Source organism: Elephas maximus, chromosome 1 (genome assembly GCF_024166365.1).
Source record: "Elephas maximus indicus isolate mEleMax1 chromosome 1, mEleMax1 primary haplotype, whole genome shotgun sequence".
NCBI lineage: Eukaryota > Metazoa > Chordata > Mammalia > Proboscidea > Elephantidae > Elephas > Elephas maximus.
Window position 1 is genome coordinate 88613717 of NC_064819.1, and position 20675 is coordinate 88634391.

The following is a 20675-nucleotide window of genomic DNA, read 5'->3' on the forward strand; positions in this document are numbered from 1 at the left end:
AAAAGAGCCCCAAATGTCAATTTCAAACCTTTGTTTTCTGTTCATATGTCCAATCTTGGCTTTGATGATTTCTAACTTTTTATTTCACTGATTTTTTTTTGGAATTTTTAAAAATATTTCATATAGATTATTTTAGCGGGGGAGTTTGTACAGAGCAACTAGTCAATTTTTACTGGAAGTGAAGTTTATAGTTAACTTTTAATTTTGTTGAAGAGTCATCAATAAAAATCAGCTCCTATAAGTAAGATGTACAGTTTTGTGATATATATGATTTTCCTCAGAAGAGTAAAGTTTATACATCAAAAGTTAAAGAAATAGAAGCCTGCCACTTTCTCCGCATAACTTTCATAGCTTCTTTAATATCCTTATTCCTCAAAAAATAGATTATAGGGTTTAGCATGGGAGTTACAACACTGTACAATACTGATATCAGCCTGTCTTTCTCTATGGAATAAGCTGAGATGGGTCGTACATACGTGAAGATAGAGCTTCCATAGTAAAGAAGGACAATGACCAGGTGGGAGGCACACGTAGAAAATGCCTTTTGCCTTCCCTCTGAAGAACTGATCCTTAAAATGGTAGACACAATATAAAGGTATGAAAGGATGATACACAAGAGAGGAGTCCAACCAACGAAGACTCCAATGGAGAGTAGCACTAGCTCATTGACAGAAGTGTCCCCACAAGACAAGGTCAGCAAAGGTGGGATGTCACAGAAAAAATAATTAATCTGATTATTCCCACAGAAGGGCAGGTGGAAAGTCAGCATCGTGTGCACCACTGAGTTGAGGAAACCACCAGCCCATGAAGAAGCTGCTAATTGGCTGTATATAGTCTTGTTCATAATAATTGAATATCTTAAGGGTTTGCAGATTGCCACATAACGATCATATGCCATTGCTGCCAAGAGCAGGGACTCTGACCCCACAAAGAAAATAAATGCAAAAAGTTGAGCTATACAACCCCCATAAGAAATGCTTTTCTTCTCTGACAGAAGATGCACCATCATCTGAGGAACATTGGTGGTGGTGTAGCAGATGTCAATAAATGCTAAGTTTTCCAGAAAAAAATACATCGGTGTGTGTAGACGTGCATCAACCATGGTCACCAAGATAAGGAAAATATTTCCTCCCAAGGTATAGATATAAGTTACAAGGAAGATAGTGAAAAGTGAAAATTGCAGCTCATTTAAGTTGGAGAATCCTAAGATGATAAACTCGAATGGAGCTGTCTGGTTTTCTTCTTCCATAATGTGGCTGTGGTTTGCTTTTTGAAATTGGGAACAGGGAGCCACAGATTTCTGTAATCATGTACTGCTCCAGAAATAGTCTACAAAACAAAGAAAAAAAAAATTCACAGATGAAAGAGTAAAATTATTTATGAACAACAACATCAGGCATGGCTGTAAAAGTTCACAATCCCACAACAAATAAACTCTGCAATCTAGTGTCCGGCATAAATATGAAACGGTAGTAGCTTATGGTAGTGGCTCATGTTAAATTTTCAAGAGTTTTGTAAGCTGGTTATTAAACACAGCCATTAGTAAAATGAAACCACATAAACTTATCATTCAATAAACTATACTAAAAACAAAGGTAACAAATGCATAAAACTCATCATTTCCTAGTCATTTTACATTTTACTATTATTTATGCTTTCGGGATTACTGCTTCTATTGTAGCTATCGGAAGGCAATGCCATATGATAACGTGTTACTGCACATCGCTTCCCAAATCTGTGTTCATGACACTACACTGCTAGCCTGAAATTGGCCATGGTAGAAGTATTTACACCAGAGAATTTGTCAAATGTCATAAATCAGGGCTTGATTGATGGTTTTGTTGACTGCCTAAGGTTAAGAAATATGATGCACATTAAACTTTAAAACGTGTCATGTCCAAAGCCATTACATTGTGAATAACTGAAAAAGCCATGAGGCAATTTTCTTCCTGTATTCGGAAATTGTTATCTGCTTTTTTTTTTTTTTATCAAAAATGTCACTCATGTCCTGAATGAGTGCAACACAGACACAGAACCCCATTGATTCAATTCCGTGTCACTTATTCACATAAACAAAAACATCAACCAACAGCCATGGCATTCATCAATGATGTGAGTGACTTATTTGTTGAACTGGATAGAATTCCAGCATTTATTCATAGGCTGATTTTGTCAAATCATGATTGGATTTCAACCATAGTTTGGTTACATGTACAAGTATTCAGCAAAAATCAATAAAACATTCCATAAGCATCAATTATCTATATGTAATTGACAATAAAGAGTATTGTATATTTTATTATTAGTTGTAAATTGTATATGGTGCATTCTTTATATCAGTTAAATTTATTATAAACATTTGTGTGTGTGAGTGTGTGTAAGTGTATTTCCCTACCTCCTGGAAAGGCAGTTGTTAAAACATTTACTAGCCCACCACTGGCTACTGCTTTTGAAAGTACTGCCTCTCTTTCTGGCTACTTGATTGAGTTCAGAGCCGTAAGGAACTTGCCCAGGTTCACATAGCTCATAATCACCAATTTGACGATTCCAAGCTAATTAGGTCTGGACCCATAGTCTGAGTTCTTTCAACAGCCTAAGATGACAAATAGGTATTATCCTGCATCCCAATTCTGATCTATTGGTAGAGACTGCATTATAACGCTGTATGGATAAATTACATGAAGATACCCCAACCTATAATACAATATACCTATACTTTTTTTTTTATATATACCTATTTTTTATAATATACCCCATTCTACAGCTTTTCATTCAATGGTATATTTTCTGGAACATGGTTTTTTTTTTTTTTTTTTTTTTTAAACTTTCCAGAGTAGAAGCCTCTCTTCTCTTTGTTGCTCTTGCTCTCACTCCCATCTCTCCCTTTCTCTCAAACACACACACACGCATGCACAAACACAGACGCCTCAATTTTTAGGAGACATCCCTACCAAAGGAAATTTAGACTCAGATAATGAGGATAAACCCACTGCCATCGAGTTGATTCCAAATGATAATGAGTTTATGATAAATAAAATTAGCTTTTGAAGGTAGCTAGTAGCTCTATCTTGCTACTAGCTTTTCTTGAACACCTCTTCCAAGTCATGAGAAACATGGGCCAGCCAGTTCCTGGTGCTCAGGTTAATCATGCTGGTCATGATCAGTAGTAATCATAACTGTATCAAGTTAATTAAAAATATTTCATAGGTTCATAGCTATGCTAGTAAATGGAAAGGAGGCAAAGCACATCAGAGCAAAAACTGTGATGAACTCAGCATCACCAACTACCTTATTAGGTAGATGAACACACAAATTATCTTGAAAGTAGACAAACAGATGTACATTTGTGACTACATAAATATCTAGTTCCTTATTTGTTGGTGACTTTCTGCATGTGCTATATTGTTATAAGAATGGGAGGTTTTGTAGAATGTGTTTCCCAGATTGTAAAGTGATATGGAAAGGAGAATTATTCTTTATAAATTAATACACAGGATGGAAGTGAGTGTCAACCATAGGAAGATGATTTTAATGTTCAGGATATGGAAAATGTTCAAAGAACATGGTGAGTTTGTATTCCCCAATTTAATTGGCTAGGATTTTCTTGGATTATAAAAGTTGTTGTTGCTGTTAGGTGCTGCCCAGTAGAATTTGACTCATAGTGACACCATTTGACAGAGTATAACTGACCCATAAGGTTTTCTAGGCTGTAATCTTTACAGGAGAGGATCACCAGATCTTTCTCCTGTGGAGTGGCTGGGTAGCTCAAACTGCCAACCTTTTAGTTAGCCGTCAAGTTAACTATGTGTCACCAGGGCTCCTGATTATAAGAGTAATATGTGTTTATTGTAGAATGTGTGGATGATACAGAAAAATAAAATTTTATAATAATCCATTATCCCAGCACCAGAGAGGAGTTCCACTAGTAGTTTGGTTAATTTTTTACCTTGGCATGCGTGTCAATAACTATTCTCTGGAAACGTAATTTTTTAGAGTTTTATATAATGCCATTATATAGAAGTACCATACCTCTGAGTATTTGTTTTTACCAAAGGTTTTGTTATAATTAATATTATAATGAACATCTAAATGATGAAAACAAATCTCCTTAGGTTCCTTTTCAAGTATTTTGTGAAAATAATTTCCTAGAGTGGGTAAAAGTGACCATTTTTTAGGATTTTGATGCTACTGATCATATTATAATCTTTTGATGTTTCACTGAAGAGAATGGCATAAGGATCATATTGGTTGATCTTAGATGATATATCAGAGATGAGAGAGGCAGAACAAGAGAGTAAGGAGGCCAGAGTATTTGTTTTTATCTTTGCCACCAACTAACATTTTCAGTTCAGAAAAGTCATTTAGATTTTCTGATACTCAGAGGACTCATTTATAAAATTAAGGAAATGTGCTGACTCCAGAATTCTAGGAAATTATTTTGATTATATGACAAAAATTAAATGGTCACTCTGGTTGTTTAACATAACAAAGAATTTTAAAAACCAAATGCTTAAATCAATTTGTCACTTTTTATTCAAATAGTTTGCCAAGGTAACAGTTAACTTGTTGTAATTTATTTCTTCATGTTCAATATTATGATCTTAGATCAGACTCCAATGAGAAAATCTAGGCGAAAGACTAAGCAAAATAAACAATGAATGGAACAACATTGAGAGAGTGATTCATTGATCTTTGCCACTCCATGGATCACAAGAGTTCTTATCTGTAACTGATCATGGGGACGGTATAGGATAGGGCAGCATTTCCTTTCATTGTGCATGAAGTGACCATAAGTCAGTTAGCCAACTTGATGGTAGCTAATAACAACAACAAAGATGCAAAATACCTTACCTATTTATTGTTTGTTAATTATTGCCTGTTCTCTGACTAGAATATAAGCTTCGACATCATTGTATTGGCTAGTTTTGTTAATGATGTGCCCCAGGCACCTAGAACAATATCTGAACACAATGAATATTTGGTGAATGTTGAATCAATTTTCAGAATCATTATTCATTAAAAATTAACTTGGAAAACTTATTCCTCTATGCTGAAAGCTTAAAAGAATATGAGCCTAAACATAGGATAATTTCTTTGTTGTATCAACACAACTTAATTTAGCCCCACTTACCCAGTTTGGAAACCCTGGTTGCATAGCGGTTAAGTGTTATAGCTGCTAACCAAAAGGTTGGCAGTTTGAATCCGCTAGGCATCTCTTGGAAACTCTATGGGGGCAGTTCTACTTTGTCATATAGGGTCACTATGAGTAGGAATTGACTCGACACCAACGGTTTTTTCTTTTTTTTTTTTACCCAATTTTGTTCAGTTTGATTTTCAGTGGTGTTGATTCAACTAGGAATTTTCGTGGAGAAAAATACTGTCTCCTTTGTAAAGAAAAAGTACTCTCTTCATCACTGTGTGTGAGCAAGGCTGAAATTCTCTTTATTATCATTTTTGCTACCATCCCTGCCCACTTACCTTTGGAACTACCCTGAATATGGCAAGAAGCTGCCACTGTCTTTCCTCTTTCCCCATTCATATGTCCAGCTAAAGAATCCTCTTCTTTTCTCCTGTTTGTATGATTTATACATTAAAAAAAAAAAACATTCTGTAGTGAAAATCTAATTACTTTTCCCTGAACAGCAACAGAAGAGACCTTGGAGACTTTGCGAATCTTACTAGCAATTAGCGTATATTGTAAAATTGTTCAGGGTGGCAAACTTTATTTAAAATAATACTTCCAAAAAAAAGGTTATTGGTTTCTGTAATTTTGTTCCTTAATATTGGATATTGATAGAAATATTATTATGATAAAGGATGTTAATGTGAGCTTCATCATATAATTAGAGAAATTTAAATTGCAAAGTCTCATTATATTTTTTATAACTTTTTGTCTAATTTGAGCCAGAATACAACTTTTGAGTTAGGTATGTGTGTGGTAGGCAGAATTCTAAGATGACTCCCACTGACCCTCACCATTGTCAAAGCTCCTCTCCTTGAGTGTGGACAGAACATGCAAATATGATGAGACATTGCTCCTGTGATCATATTATCTCACATGGCAAAAAAGATATGAATGAATAGCAATATGATATTTAATTGTAAATAAATATTGAGGTATAATAAATTAGTAATAATGCCCTAAATTCTAACCTACATATAAAACTAATTTAAGGAAAAAAATAACACCTAAGTCAGGAGGGAAGCAACTGGAGTTAAAGTATTCTAACATCCTCATGTTATCAGGGAAGTAGTAAGCATACTAATTCATACAGTATTCTAATAAACCAAGGATAAGAAAAAGGATACCTGCTATAAATTTTAAGATAACTATTACAACAATAATAAAATGGCATATCTAACAAGTTGATAAAGAAAAAAGTACATATGTTTCACAGTTTATACAAGATAATTCAAGAGAAGAGAGAAAGGAAAATAAAAGTAGAAAGAAAAATAGAAAGTACATTGGAGAATGGTGTATTTAAACCTAAACATATCTGTTAATATCTTAAATGCAAACAGAATAAATATTCCAATTAAAAGACAAAGACTTTCAGGATGCATCAAAATAACTAACTTTAGGCTGCTTGCAAAAGACAGACTTTAAATAGACAAAAACAACAAGATTAAAGGTAAAAGAACAAAAAAATACCATGTGAACAATAATCAAAATAAATACGGTAGACCTACAATAGTATCAGATAAAGTGAACTATGAGAAAACAAAGCATAACAACTAGAGGTAAAGAGGAATGTTTCATATAGATAATGTGTTCCACCTCCCAGGAAGATAAAATAATAGTAAGTTTCTATGCAACTAACAATATAACCTCACATTATATAAAGTAAACATTAATTGAATTAAAATATCAGTCGCAATCATGGTGGAAGATAATTTAATGCACGTTTCTCAGTTACTTACATAACAAGCTGGCAAGTTACCAGTCAATGAACTGTGTTTTTCCAATTGGACTATGTCAGTGTGTTGAGGTCTCTAAGTCACCATGCAAAGCAAACATGAGCAAAAATTAGACTCCTGTTACTTTAAGCCACTGAGTTTGGGGATTATTTATTTACATATATATAAATGGTCCTGCGGCATGCAGTAAATGAAGAAATATTTATTCAAGAAAATCTACTAGAGCTCCACTCCACACTAATGCAGCCAAGAGCACAGGGCTCCATCTTGTTCCAGCTTCTCATCAGCAGACTAACTTTTCAGAAGTGGCAGAACTTCAGCATTTCTTAGCCTGGTCCCAGATCTCTGTTGCTGAAGCTAATTTTGGTGAGAGTACAGCTGAGATAGGGGACTCCCTGTTTCCACTTAGCTCTCACTAGTGGTACCAAGGCTGCACCTTGGGTGTGGTGCCACTGAGAATACTGGAGCCAAATGTTATTGTCCTGATTTGCAGGCTGTGATAACACAGTGGGAGAAGTAAGCTGAGAAGACTGAGGTTGTTGCCCACCCACACCCCAGGACCACTGAGCTTTTAAAGCAGAATATCACTCACACAATGGGTGCACCATTGTCCATGAGAGTCAAAGTACAAACTTGAGTATATCCCACTTGAATTTAGAGACCATCTTAAGAATAGATTTGATGCATTGAACATTAATGACCAAATACCAGATGAATTGTGAAATGACTTCAAGGACATCATACATGAAGAAAGCAAAAGAGTATTAAAAAGGCAGGAAAAAAAGAAAAGGCCAAAATAAATGTCAGAAGAGACTTGGGAACTTGTTTTTGAATGTGGAGTAGCTAAAGTGAATGGAAGAAATGATGAAGTAAAAGAGCCGAATAGGAGATTTCAAAGGGTGGCTCAAGAAGACAAAGTAAAATATTATAATGAAATGGCAAAGACCTGGAGTTAGGAAACCAAAAGTGAAGAACACACTCAGCATTTCTCAACCTAAAAGAACTGAAGAAAAAATTCAGGTCTAATGTTGCAATATTTAAGGATTGTATGTACAAAATATTGAAAGACACAGGAAGCATCAAAAGAAGATGAAAGGAATACATACAGTCACTTAACCAAAAAGAATTGGTCTATATTCAACCATTTTAGGAGGTAGCATATGGTCAAGAACTGATGGTATTAAAGGAAGAGGTCCAAGCTGCACTGAAGGCATTCAGGAAAAACAAGGCTCTAGAAATTTACGGAATACCAGTTGAGATATTTCAATAAATGGATGCAATGCTGGAAGCACTCATTCATCTATGCCAAGAAATTTGAAAGATAGCTACCTGGTCAGCTGACTAGCAGAGACCCATATTTATGCCCATTCCAAAGAAAGGTGATCCAAAAGAATGTGGAAATTATCAAACAATATCATTTGCATGTCAAATTTCACTGAAGATAATTCAAAAACAGTTGCAATAGTACATCAACAGGGAACTGCCAGAAATTCAAGCCAGATTCAAAAGAGGATTTGGAATGAGAGCTATCATTGCTGATGTCAGAAGGATCTTGGCTGGAAGCAGAGGATACCAGAAAGAAGTTTACCTGTGTTTTATTGACTATGAGAAGGCATTTGACAGTGTGGATCATAACAAACTATAGATAACATTGTGAAGAATGGGAATTCCCGAACACTTAATTATACTCATGAGGAACCTGTACCTAGACTAAGAAGCAGTCATTCAAAGAGAACAAGGGGATTCTGCATGGTTTAAAACCAGGAAAGGTGTGCATCAGGGTTGTATCTTTTCACCATGCTTATTCAATCTTTATTCTGAACAAATAATTCAAGAAGCTGGATTATATGAAAAAGAACAGGGTGTCAGGATTAGACACAGACTCATTAACAGACCGCAATATGTAGATGACACAATCTTGCTTTCTGGAAGTAAAGAGAACTCGAAGCACTTACTGATGAAGATCAAAGACTACAGCCTTCAGTATGGGTTATACTTCAGCATAAAGAAAACAAAAATCCTCACAACTGGACTAATAAGCAACATCATAATAAATGGAGAAAAATTTGATGTTGTCAAGGATTTCATTTTACTTGTATCCACAGTCAACATCCATGAAAGCAACAGTCAAGAAATCAAACAAAATATTGCCTTGGGCAAATCTGCTGCAAAAGTCCTCTGCAAGGTGTCAAAAAGCAAAGATGTCACTTTGAGGACTAAGGTGTGCTTGATCCAAACCACACTTTTTTTAAATCTCCTCATTTGCATGCAAAACCTTGGCAATGAATAAGGAAGACTGAAGAAGAATTGATGCCTTTGAATTATGGGGTTGGCAAAGAATATTGAATATACCATGGATTGCTGGAAGAATGAACCAATTTGTCTTGGAAGAACTACAGTTAGAATGATCCTTAGAGACAAGGATAGCAAGTCTTCATCTTACATACTTTGGACATGTCAGGAGGGACCAGTCCCTGGAGAAGGGCTTCATGTTTGGTGATGTAAAGGGTCAGTGAAAAAGAAGAAAACCGTTAACAAAATGGGTTGACACAGTGGTTGCAACAAAGAGCTCAAAAAGCAATGATTGTGAGGATGGTACAGGACTGAGCAGTATTTCATTCTGTTGTACATAGGATCACTCTGAGTTGGAACTGACTTGATGGCACCTAACAACATCATTGTCTCCACACCAGGCGTCAGAGTCATTGGCTCAGAAATTTTGTATGGAGGAGAAGCAGAGAACCTGGAAAAGAGACAGAAGGAAGGAGCCCACCTGGAGTCAAAACAAATTTCAAACATTGACCTGGAAACCACTCTATCAGTGGAGCCCAAATTTAATTGGGTAAGTTTGCAGAGCAATTTAGGCCCCTAGGGCATTACTGAAAACAATCCAGCAATCAATTAGCAATTTGTGGAGTTTAACAGCTGGGTTTGGCCAAGGAAAGAGATAGGCAGAGACAGCCCTGGGAAAACCACTCCAACCCAAGGTGACTATGGGCATACTCAGGATTGTGCCATGCTGAGGAACAACATAGTAGGCTAACGTAAATTTTAAAGGAAAAAATTGACTCTCTTGTGTGGAAAAATGGAACTGAAATTAGCAAAAAATTGAAGAAAAGTACTCAAAATTTTATGTTTATGTGAAGTATGATAGATTTCTATTAGCTTGTTTTATTCATGTACAAACAAACCAATCTTAGGTACAAAAAATATGTTAATATAAGGAAGTATTTGTTTATCATCCTAGTACAAATACATACAAATGTATTTAGTAAACTTCCTCAGAGCTCTGTAAATCACATTTTTATGAATGTACAAAGTCCCTCTCCATCAGTAATTATCTAGAAACACACATAAAGGTTATTAACAGAAATTGTTAAAACTGTGACTTTTATAAAAATGAATATGGTGTTTAGAAGAGAGCAAGCAAGAAAAAAAAAATCAAGAGTGACAGAAAGAATACCAAGATGTAGAGACAGAACAGGTTAAATTGAATACGAGAGAGAACCAGAGGTCCTGGGTATTCCTGATGACGATCTAATATCTATGCCAGTTAATAAATTTAGTGGAAAAAACAAACAGTTGAATTGGTCCTTTGGTATCGTATATACAGAAACACTAACTCAAAATTTTAATTGTGTGTGTAAAGATACAATCAGTGTATTCGAGGACAGTTTGAATATAAAAGAAAATATTTGAGAAGTTTTTATAATTTATAATATGGATAGTTATTTTTCCACATCTAATATCTTATGGGCCTAGGTATAACCTAGGGTGTATACCTTTGTGATAATGGTATTAGATACGAAACAGAATATTACTTCTACTTTAGACAAACATTCTCTATTGGCCCTAGATTTTATCTCAGTTACCCTCTATAGTATTTTCTTTAGTTGCCACATTCTGTCTTACATCATGGTCATTTCTATTCTTATTTCACTCCTCTGAATAAAGTATAAACTCCCCAAAGGTTAAGATTATATTTTATTATTAGTCTTATTATATGAAAAACAGACTGAACCATGTTCAAATAAGTTAAATTGCCGGTTATCTTTGATAATAAAGACTGCATCCTTATCTCAAGCTGAAAAAACAAAAACCAAACCTGTTGCCCACAGAGTCGATTCCGACTCATAACTAAAGGTCCTAAAAATACGTTGTTCAGGACCTAAAGAGGACGACTTAATGGGAAGGATTGCCTCAGTTCAAGTCAACCCATTATGAGAGGAACAAATTCAAGTCTTTGAATGTCCATAGCCTAATTTATTTACACTACAGATGTTTCTTTAGAGTTAACATAGATAAGTAAACACTGAGAACAATCCTTGATGTTAGCTTTCACAGCACACATCTAAGCTGTCAGCAAATATTAAAAAGTTATGTTTTTAAAATACATCCAGAATCTAACTACCTGTCTTAGCTCCACCACTATCACCCTCGTCTAAGCCCACCACCAATTCTCATCTAAAGAACAATAAGGGAATCCTAATCAATTCTGAAGAGCCCTAGTGGCACAGTGATTAAGCGATCAGCTGCTAACCAAAAGGTTTGAACTCACCAGCTACGCCAGGGGAGTGAAGGCCTGGCAATCTTCTCCCTTATGACTTCAGCCTAGGAAACACAGGGTGGTTCTACTCTGTCCTATAGGGTCTCCATAAGTTGGAATCAACTGGATAGCACATAATAACCAATTTGCTCCCCTACTCTTTATTCTCAACGTAGCATTCACTGTCATTCTTTCAACACAGAAGTTATATCAAGTCAGCTCATTGATCAAACACCCTAATGTCATCCTGTATCACTCAGTGTAAATGCTAAATTAAAAGAAAATAATCCACAAGAGACCCATGACATAGCCAGATCTCTGTCTTTATCTTCTGCCGCTCTTTCCATTACCCACTGGGTTCTAGGCAGATTGACCATTTCGCTTTTCCTCGCATAGAGCAAGCAGACTTTATCCCAGTGCTCTTTCACTCTCTTCTCTTTCTGCATAGTATAAAATCAGATATTCAGATGTTAATATATCTTCAAATGTTTGCACGAATCACTCCCTCATTTCCTTCAGAATTATGCTCTTGTTACCTGCTTGGAGAAGCTTTTGCTGATCCAACCATACAAACAGTGCCAACCTCAGCACAATGCTTCTTCCTTACCTTCTATAACATGTATCACTTTCAGACAGCAACATGCAATTACTTATTCATCTCCTTATAGTCCACCTCCTCCACTAAAATTTAATATCTATATTAAGTCCTCATGGCATGCCTTTTTTTTTTTTTATCCTCTATCGTATCCTTGAACATTTTCTGCTCAAAGAATATTTTGAAAGAATGACTGAAGGAGGAAACGATCAAATGAATAGTAACTGGACACATATGAGTAAAGAATCTATTTATCAATGGTACAAATTCTAAAAGGAAAATAATATTCAAGAAATGTATTTATTATAGATGATAAAATGAGTATCATAAAATCACACGCAATTTTCATTTGTTCTAGTGTTGCCACCAGCCATCCTTAGGCAAACAGTTTCCTTCCAAAGAGTTTCCTCAGAGCCAAGGTCACTTCCTCATTCCTAAGTGTGTATATCAGTGGATTCAGCACTGGGGTAACAGTGGTGTGTATGACAGCCACAAACTTTTCCTGTATGACAGAGGTGGTGGAGGTAGAGGGAATGTAGGTGAGGCCCACAGTTCCATAGAAGAGACAAACCACCGTGAAATGGGAGGCACAAGTGGACAGAGCCTTGTGGAGTGCACTGAAGGACCGGTGCTTGAACACAAGGAAGCCAATAATGTAAAAGTAGGAGAGGAGGGTCAGGAAGCAAGCTGCCATGGCTAGGCTGCAAGTGACAATGAAAATGAGCCACTGATTGAGTCGCTTGTCACCACAAGCCAATTCCAAGAGAGGCCTGACATCGCAGAAGAAGTAGTTGAGCTTCTGAGAGCCACAAAAGTTCAGGCGTGCCGTCATGACTGAATGCATCAGGGCATAAAAGAAGCTGCTGAGCCAGGCCACACCTGCCAGCAGAATGCACACCTGGGGGCTCATGATGACGATGTAGCGGAGTGGGTAGCAAATGGCCACAAATCGGTCAAAGCCCATGATGGTCAGCAACATGGCCTCGGTGCAGCCCAGGAAGTGGAAGAAGTGTAGCTGGGTGATGCAACGTGGGAAGGAGATAGCCTTTCGAGTGGAAAGGAGGTTCGACATGAGCTTGGGTAGTGTCACTGAGGAATAGCAGATATCAAGACAAGAAAGGTTTCCCAGGAAAAAATACATAGGGGAGTGGAGTTTTGGCTCTGAGACAACGATGACTAATATGGCCCCATTTCCAAATAGATTTATCAGGTATAGAATGAGCAGTACCATGAAGATTACCAGCTGCAGCTCCTGAATACAGGTCAGTCCCAGCAAAAGAAACTCATTTGCTCTAGTGATGTTCTCCATTGCTTTGGGAAGGAAATGTAACACTGACAATTAGCAAATTGGTTTCAGTCTATTTTGTAGGGTTTAGTGAAGCAAGTTTATCTTCTAGGAGGATATCAGAATGAGCTATGGTGAGCAGAATTTTTAGGAACTCTGGAGATGACTTCATTTGCAACATAATTAAGCAAAACAAATACATGATAAATTCGGAGTTGCTGTGATATAAGTGATCCATACAAGTAAGAAGGAGACTCAGAATGCTTAGTTAAACCTAAAAAGCAGCTCGTAAAGAATAAAGTCAGATATTCAGAGACGGCATGTTAAAAAGAAGAGTCAGACTCAACAGTAGCATCATCTATGGCATTAAAATTAACGTATCTAATTAAAGTCTGTCAAAGACACATTTGCAAAATTTGATTTTTTTTTTTTTTTTTAATGGAGGTAACATAAACAGTTATTGTTTTTGGCTACTGGTAGGAGCATGGCAGTAGCCTGGACCCAAATCTCCTTCCACTTGACAAAAAACAAAAAACAAAGCAAAAAAAAAAAAGGAGAATGAACTTCCCCACAACCTGCCTTCGTTGAACCTAGAAGACACTAAATAAAACTCATGAATTTCAAATAACGTGTAGGCAGAGGGGCTACAATTTAGCAGAACTGGCATGGGTAGTCACCATGGTGCATCACAGCAGCTAGGCTGCCCGTGCAGGAAGGAACCACCCAAACTCCTCAGAAGTACTGGCAGCAGGATGATTTTTGAAAACACCAGAAAATAATTGCCCCCAGTGAGTGTGATTTGCAATGGGAATATCAGGAAAGACCAAGGCAGGGTACTGGCTCTGAGGAAGTAGAGAGAAAACCTTGCTGACTTCAAAGAGATTAAAAGTGTGGCAATGAAGAGGGGCCTTTGAGGCAAAAACCTGGCAGAACTACCCCATCCCCTCTGCCCATAGGAATCTCCGGCTAATCACTTGTCTCCCAAAATAAAACTTATTCAAATACGAACCACATATAGGAAAAACTTTTGCATCCTTATGAATGTACAAGAAGAAAAAAATAGAAGATCATAATTCCTCGACAGAGGAAATCTCACCTGAAAAGTGTTGTTGTGAAGAATGGGAAAACTACAGCACCATGTTTAGCTGTAGCAGAATAGCAGCCGTAACAGAATTTTTTAAATGGGCAAAGAATATACAAATATGAAAAACAGAAATGCAAATTAAAATACAATGAAATGGCATTTTCACAAAGATTGAAATGTTTGTGATGACATTATATTTGCTTGAGGTGGTTATATACACAAGTGGGGATGCCAATTGATTTAACCTCTAGAGACCAATTTTCACTACTTTCAAAACTGAAAACTCTCACAGACCTTGAACTAACAATTCTAATTCCTACGATTTTTTCTTCAGATGTATTTACATATGTCAAAAATTATATATGTACCATTCATTTATATATTCACTTAAGTATTGCAAGGCAAAAAAAAGATTAGAAACAAAATGTCCAGCCATAGGGGATTGGTTAAATAATTTTCAATATGAAAAAAATCTTAAAAGAAACGAGGCAGCACCATATATTCCGTACTCAGCCACATACATGCAAAAAAAAAAAAAACTACTCACAAATACATACATATAAAGACCCAATGCAACTATACCTACTTTAAACTATAACTACTTTAAACAAAGAATCATCAAACAGATCAGAAAATTCAAAGTTTTTCTAGATTGACTTGTGCCAAAAGCATATTCGCTGTCTCCACCCTTAAATTTCCACAGCCCAGTTACTCTAACCCACCTTTTCAGTTCCTTTCCATCAAAAAAGTCTCATTCTAATCTAATCTGTTTTGCTCTACGTACTACCTGTACCACTTCACCCTACTCTTTGCTCCTGTCTACACATCTTGAAATAAATGCATCTTTTTGGTGCACAAGGAAATCCAAGAATCAGGCCTGGAATGTATGGATCGTCTCCTCGAATAAAAGTAACAAGGAGGTTTTGGGCTGCTCAAAGCCTCATATGACAAACAGCTTACATTTAAGCGTAGGAATAAATCTCAGAAGACTTTGGTTTCATCTCCTAACCAGAAAATAAACAAGCTGAGTCCCCTCTGAATATCCCAGTGGTGTCCCAGGCATAGATGTCTTGGGATTTCCTCTCAAATTTCTTGTTCTATTTTTCTCTTTCCATTTATATCAGTTTACTTCCTTTTTGTGTGTGTTCTTATGAGAATATTGAACTTTATTTTAATACAGAAACCACCTTTGCACACCTGGAATGAATCCTACTTGGTAGTGGTGTATAATTCTTTTTATAGTTTGTAAGATTCGATTTGCAAATATTTTGTTGAGAATTTTTACACCCATGTTCATGAGAGTTGTCGATCTGTAGATTTTCTTTGTTGCAATGTTTTTATCTGATCTTGATTGTAGGAATTCCCCTTAGAATAAGTTGGAAAGTTTTCTGCTGCTTCTATTTTCTGGAACAAAATGCAAAGAATTTTTTCTTATAAAGGTTTGGTAGAATTCACTAGTGGAACATCTGGCCCTGGTGCTCTCTGTCTTGGAAGCGTATTAATTATCAATTCATGTTTTTTTTTTTAAAAATAGATTTAGGCCTGTTCAGATTATCTATTTCTCCTTGTGTGTTTTGATAGATTTTTTCATCCAAGAAATTGGTCTGTATTATCTTGGTTACCAAATTTGTGGGCAGAGAGTTGTTCATATTATTCTTTCATTATCTTTTAATGTCCACGGGATCAGTATGGACGGACTTCTTTCATTTCTCATATTAGCTATTTGTGTTTTCTCTTTTTTTCTTGGTTAGGCTGGCTAGAAGCTTATAAATTTTATTGATTTTTTTTTTCAAAGAACCAGCTTTTGGTTTCATTTTTTTTTTTTTCAGTAATTTATGTTCTAATTTCCATCTTTTCCTTTGTTCTGCTTACTTTTGATTTAATTTGCCTCCCTTTTCTAGTTTTCTATGGCGGAAGTTTAGGTTATGGGTTTTCAGCCGTTCTTCTTTCCTAAAGTAGGCGTTCAGTGCTACCAGTTTCTCTCTCTATGCACCGCTTTCGCTGCATCCCGCAATTCTGACATGTTGTCCTTCATTTTCCTTTAGTTCAAAATATTTTTAATTTCTCTTGTGATTTCTTCTTTGACTCATTTGCTATTAATAAGTATGTTTTTTAATCACTATGTATTTTGGGATTTTTCAACTGTCTTTCTGCTTTTGATTTCTAGTTTAATTTCATTGTGGTCTGGGTATGTGCTTTGTATGCATTCTATTCTTATAAATTCTAAGTGTGTATTTTATGGCCTACAGTGTGGTCTATCTTGGTGTGAACAACATGTATTCTGCTATTGTTAGAAGAAGTATTTTATAAATGTCAATTAGATCCAGTTGATTACTTGTGCTGTTCTGCCCAAGTATGTCTTTACTGATTTTCTACCTGCTGGATCTGCCAATTACTGTTAGAAGACTGTTGAAGTCTTCAACTCTAACAGTGGATTTGTCTATTTCTCCTTACACTTCCATCAGTTTTTGTCTCATGTATTTTGATGATTTGTTGTTAGGTACATACACATTGTTGTTATTAGGTGCCCTTGAGTCAATTTTCAACAAGTAAACCCATATGACAGAGTAGAACTGCCCCATAGGGTTTCTAGGCTGTAATCTCTCTTTTTTTTTTTAATTGTGCTTTAAGTGAAAGTTTCAAAATCAAGTCAGTCTCTCATACAAAAATTTATATACACCTTGCTATGTACTTCTAGTTGCTCTCGCCCTAATGAGACAGCACCCTCCTTCTCTCCACCCTGTACTCCCCATGTCCATTCAGCCAGCTCCTGTCCCCTCTCTGCCTTCTCATCTCCCCTCAAGACTGGAGCTGCCCACATAGTCTCATGAGTCTACTTGAGCCAAGAAGCTCATTCCTCACCAGTATCATTTCCTATCTTATAATCTAGTGCAATCACTGTTTGAAGAGTTGGCTTTGGGAATGTTTCCAGTCTTGGGCTAAAAGAAGGTCTGGGGACCATGACCTCCAGGGTCCTTCCAGTCTCAGTCAGACCATTAAGCCTGGTCTTTGTACAAGAATTTGAGGTCTGCATCCCACTGTTCTGCTGCATCAGGGATTCTCTGTTGTGTTCCCTCTCAGGGAGGTCATCGATTGTAGCCGGGCACCATCTAGTTCTTCTGATCTCAGGCTGATGTAGTCTCTGATTTATGTGGGCTCATGACTACCTTGTGTTTTTGTGTTCTTCATTCTCCTTTGCTCCAGGTGGGTTGAGACCAGTTGATGCCTGTTAGATGGCTGCTTGCTAGCATTTAAGACCCCAGACACCACTCACCGATGTAGGATTCTAGGCTGTAATCTTAACAGGCACAGATTGCCAAGTCTTTCTCCCATGGAGTTGCTGGGTGGGTTTGAACTATCAACCTTTCGATTAGCATCCAAGCGCTTAAATGCTGCACTACCAGGCTCCTTAAATACGCATCAAGGATTGTTTATGTCTTCTTAAAGGATTGACTCATTCATCATTGTGTAATGCTCCTCTTTATTCCTGATAATTTTCCTTGTTTTGTTGCAGTTTGATTTGTCTCAAATTAATACAACCACTCTAGATTTCTTTTGATCAGTGTTATGGAATATTTTTTCTTCAGCCTTTTATTTTTAATCTACCTGTGTCTTTATCACTGGGTTTTTTTATGGGTGTCTTTATTCTTAAATTGGGTTTCTTGTAGATAATGAGGATATTTTTTGTATCCACTCTGACAGTCTATCTTTTAACTGGTGTATTTAGACAATTCATATTTGCAGTGACTATTGATACAGTTGGATTATTATCAACCATGCTTGTAACTGTTTCCTGTTCATTGCCTGTCTCTTGTTTTTGTTTTTTGCCTTCAACCCTTTTTTGCCTTCCCTGATTTTAATTGAACATTTTATATGATTCTATTTTCTCTCATTATTAGTATGTCAATTACACCTCTTTTTAAAACTTTTCCATGGTTGCCCTAGGGTTTGCAATACACATTTACAATTAATTCAAGTCCACTTTCAGATAACACTGTATAACTTCATCATTAGTGCATGTGCTTTATAACAGAGTATTCCCAGGTCCTCCTTCCTATCCCTTATAACATTTCTGTCATTCATTTAACTTATCCATAAGCAATAATCATTTAATACATTGTTGCTGTCATTATTTTGAACACACTGTTATCTGTTAAGTCAATTAAGAATAGGAAAAAATAAAAGATTTATCTACTTTCATTTATTCATTCTAGACTGCTCTTCCTTTCTACATGTTGATCTCAGTTTTTTTAAAATAATTTTTATTGTGCTTTAAGTGAAAGATTACAAATTAAGACAGTATCTCCCACAAAAACCCATATATACCCTGCCACACACTCCCAATTACTCTTCCCCTAATGAGATAGCCCACTCTCTTCCTTCACTCTCTCTTTCTGTGTCCATTTCGCCAGCTTCTAACCCCCTCCAACCTCCAGGCAGGAGAAGCCAACAAAGTCTCAACTGTCCACCTGATCCAAGAAGCTCACTCTTCACCAGCATCCCTCTCCAACCCATTGTCCAGTCCAATCCATGTCTGAAGAGTTGGCTTTGGGAATGGTTCCTGTCCTGGGCAAGAGAAGGTCTGGGGGCCATGACAACCAGGGTCCTTCCCGTCTCAGTCAGACTATTCAGCCTGGTCTTATGAGAATTTAGGGTCTGCGTCCCACTGCTCTTCTGCTCCCACATGCGTTCTCTGTTGTGTTCCCTGTCAGGGAAGTCATTGGTTGTAGCCAGGCACCATCTAGTTCTTCTGGTCTCAGGATGATGTAGGCTCTGGTTCATGTGGCCCTTTCTGTCTCTTGGGCTCATAATTGCCTTGTGTCCTTGGTGTTCTTCATTCTCCTTTGCTCCAGGTGGGTTGAGACCAATTGATGCATCTTAGATGGCTGCTTGCTAGCGTTTAAGACCCCAGAAACCACTCTTCAAAGTGGGCTGCAGAATGTTTTGTTAATAGATTTTATTATGCCAATTGACTTAGATGTCCCCTGAAACCATGGTCCCCAGACCCCTGCCCTGCTATGCTGCCCTTCGAAGCATTCAGTTTATTCAGGAAACTTCTTTGCTTTTGGTTTAGTCGCATTGTGCTGACCTCCCCTGTATTGTGCACTGCCTTTCCCTTCACCTAAAGTAGTTCTTATCTACTATGTAATTAGTGAATACCCTTCTCTCACCCTCCCTCCCTCTCCCTTTTAGTAACCACAAAGGAGTGTTTTCTTCTCAGTTTAAACTATTTCTCAAGTTCTTAAAATAGTGATCTTATACAATATTTGCCCTTTTGCAACTGACTAATTTCACTCAGCATAATGCCTTCCAGGTTTCTCCATGTTATGAAATGTTTCACAGATTCCTCACTGTTCTTTATCGATGCATAGTATTCCATTCTGTGAATATACCATAATTTATTTATCCATTCATCTGTTGATGGGCACCTTGTTTGCTTCCATCTTTTTGCTATTGCAAACAGTCCTGCAATAAACATGGGTGTGCATATATCTGTTCGTGTAAAGGCTCTTATTTCTCTAGGATATATTCCAAGGAGTGGGATTGCTGGATCGTATGGTAGTTCTATTTCTAGCTTTTTAAGGAAGTGCGAAATCAATTTCCAAAGTGGTTGTACCATTTGACATTCCCACCAGCAATGTAGAAGTGTTCCAGTCTCTCCACAGCCTCTCCAACATTCATTATTTTGTGTTTCTTGGATTAATGCCAGCCTTGTTGGAGTGAGATGAAATCTTATTGTAGTTTTGATCTGCATTTCTCTAATGGCTAATGATTGTGAACATTTCCTTATATATCTGTTAGCTACCTGAACGTCTTCTTTAGTGAAGTGTCTGTTCATATCTTTTGCCCCTTTTTTAATTGGGTTATTTGTCTTTTTGCAGTTGAGTTTTCGAGTTTTAAAATCTATCATGTAGATTTTAGAGATCAGGCGCTGATCAGGAATATCATAGCTAAAAACTTTTTCCCAGTCTGTAGGTAGTCTTTTTATACTTTTGGTGAAGCCTTTGGATGAGCATAAGTGTTTGATTTTTAGGAACTCCCACTTATCTAGTTTTTCTTCTACATTCTTTATAATGTTTTGTATACTGTTTATGCCATGTATTAGGGCTCCTAACATTGTCCCTACTTTTTCTCCCATGATCTTTATCGTTTTAGATTTTATATTTAGGTCTTTGATCCATTTTGAGTTCATTTTTGTGCATGGAGTGAGGTATGGGTCTTGTTTCATTTTTTTGCAGATGGATAT

The 20675-nt window shown here is 36.7% G+C and overlaps 2 protein-coding genes across 2 annotated transcripts; both read right to left on the reverse strand.

Moving 5' to 3' along the window:
* Positions 1-292: 292 nt before the first annotated feature.
* On the reverse strand, positions 293-1249 carry LOC126065737 (olfactory receptor 5V1-like). Its single transcript, XM_049866193.1, has one exon. The coding sequence runs from the start codon at positions 1247-1249 to the stop codon at positions 293-295; it is 957 nt and encodes a 318-aa protein (XP_049722150.1).
* Positions 1250-12435: 11186 nt separating this feature from the next.
* On the reverse strand, positions 12436-13368 carry LOC126065799 (olfactory receptor 12D3-like). Its single transcript, XM_049866319.1, has one exon. It carries the CDS (start codon positions 13366-13368, stop codon positions 12436-12438), a length of 933 nt encoding a protein of 310 aa, XP_049722276.1.
* Between the last annotated feature and the right edge of the window lie 7307 nt (positions 13369-20675).

What these genes read in the sequence shown, in the direction of transcription:
- LOC126065799 (XM_049866319.1), bottom strand. Translation starts at nt 13,368, where the DNA reads ATGGAGAACATCACTAGAGCAAATGAGTTTCTTTTGCTGGGACTGACC.
- LOC126065737 (XM_049866193.1), bottom strand. Translation starts at nt 1,249, where the DNA reads ATGGAAGAAGAAAACCAGACAGCTCCATTCGAGTTTATCATCTTAGGA.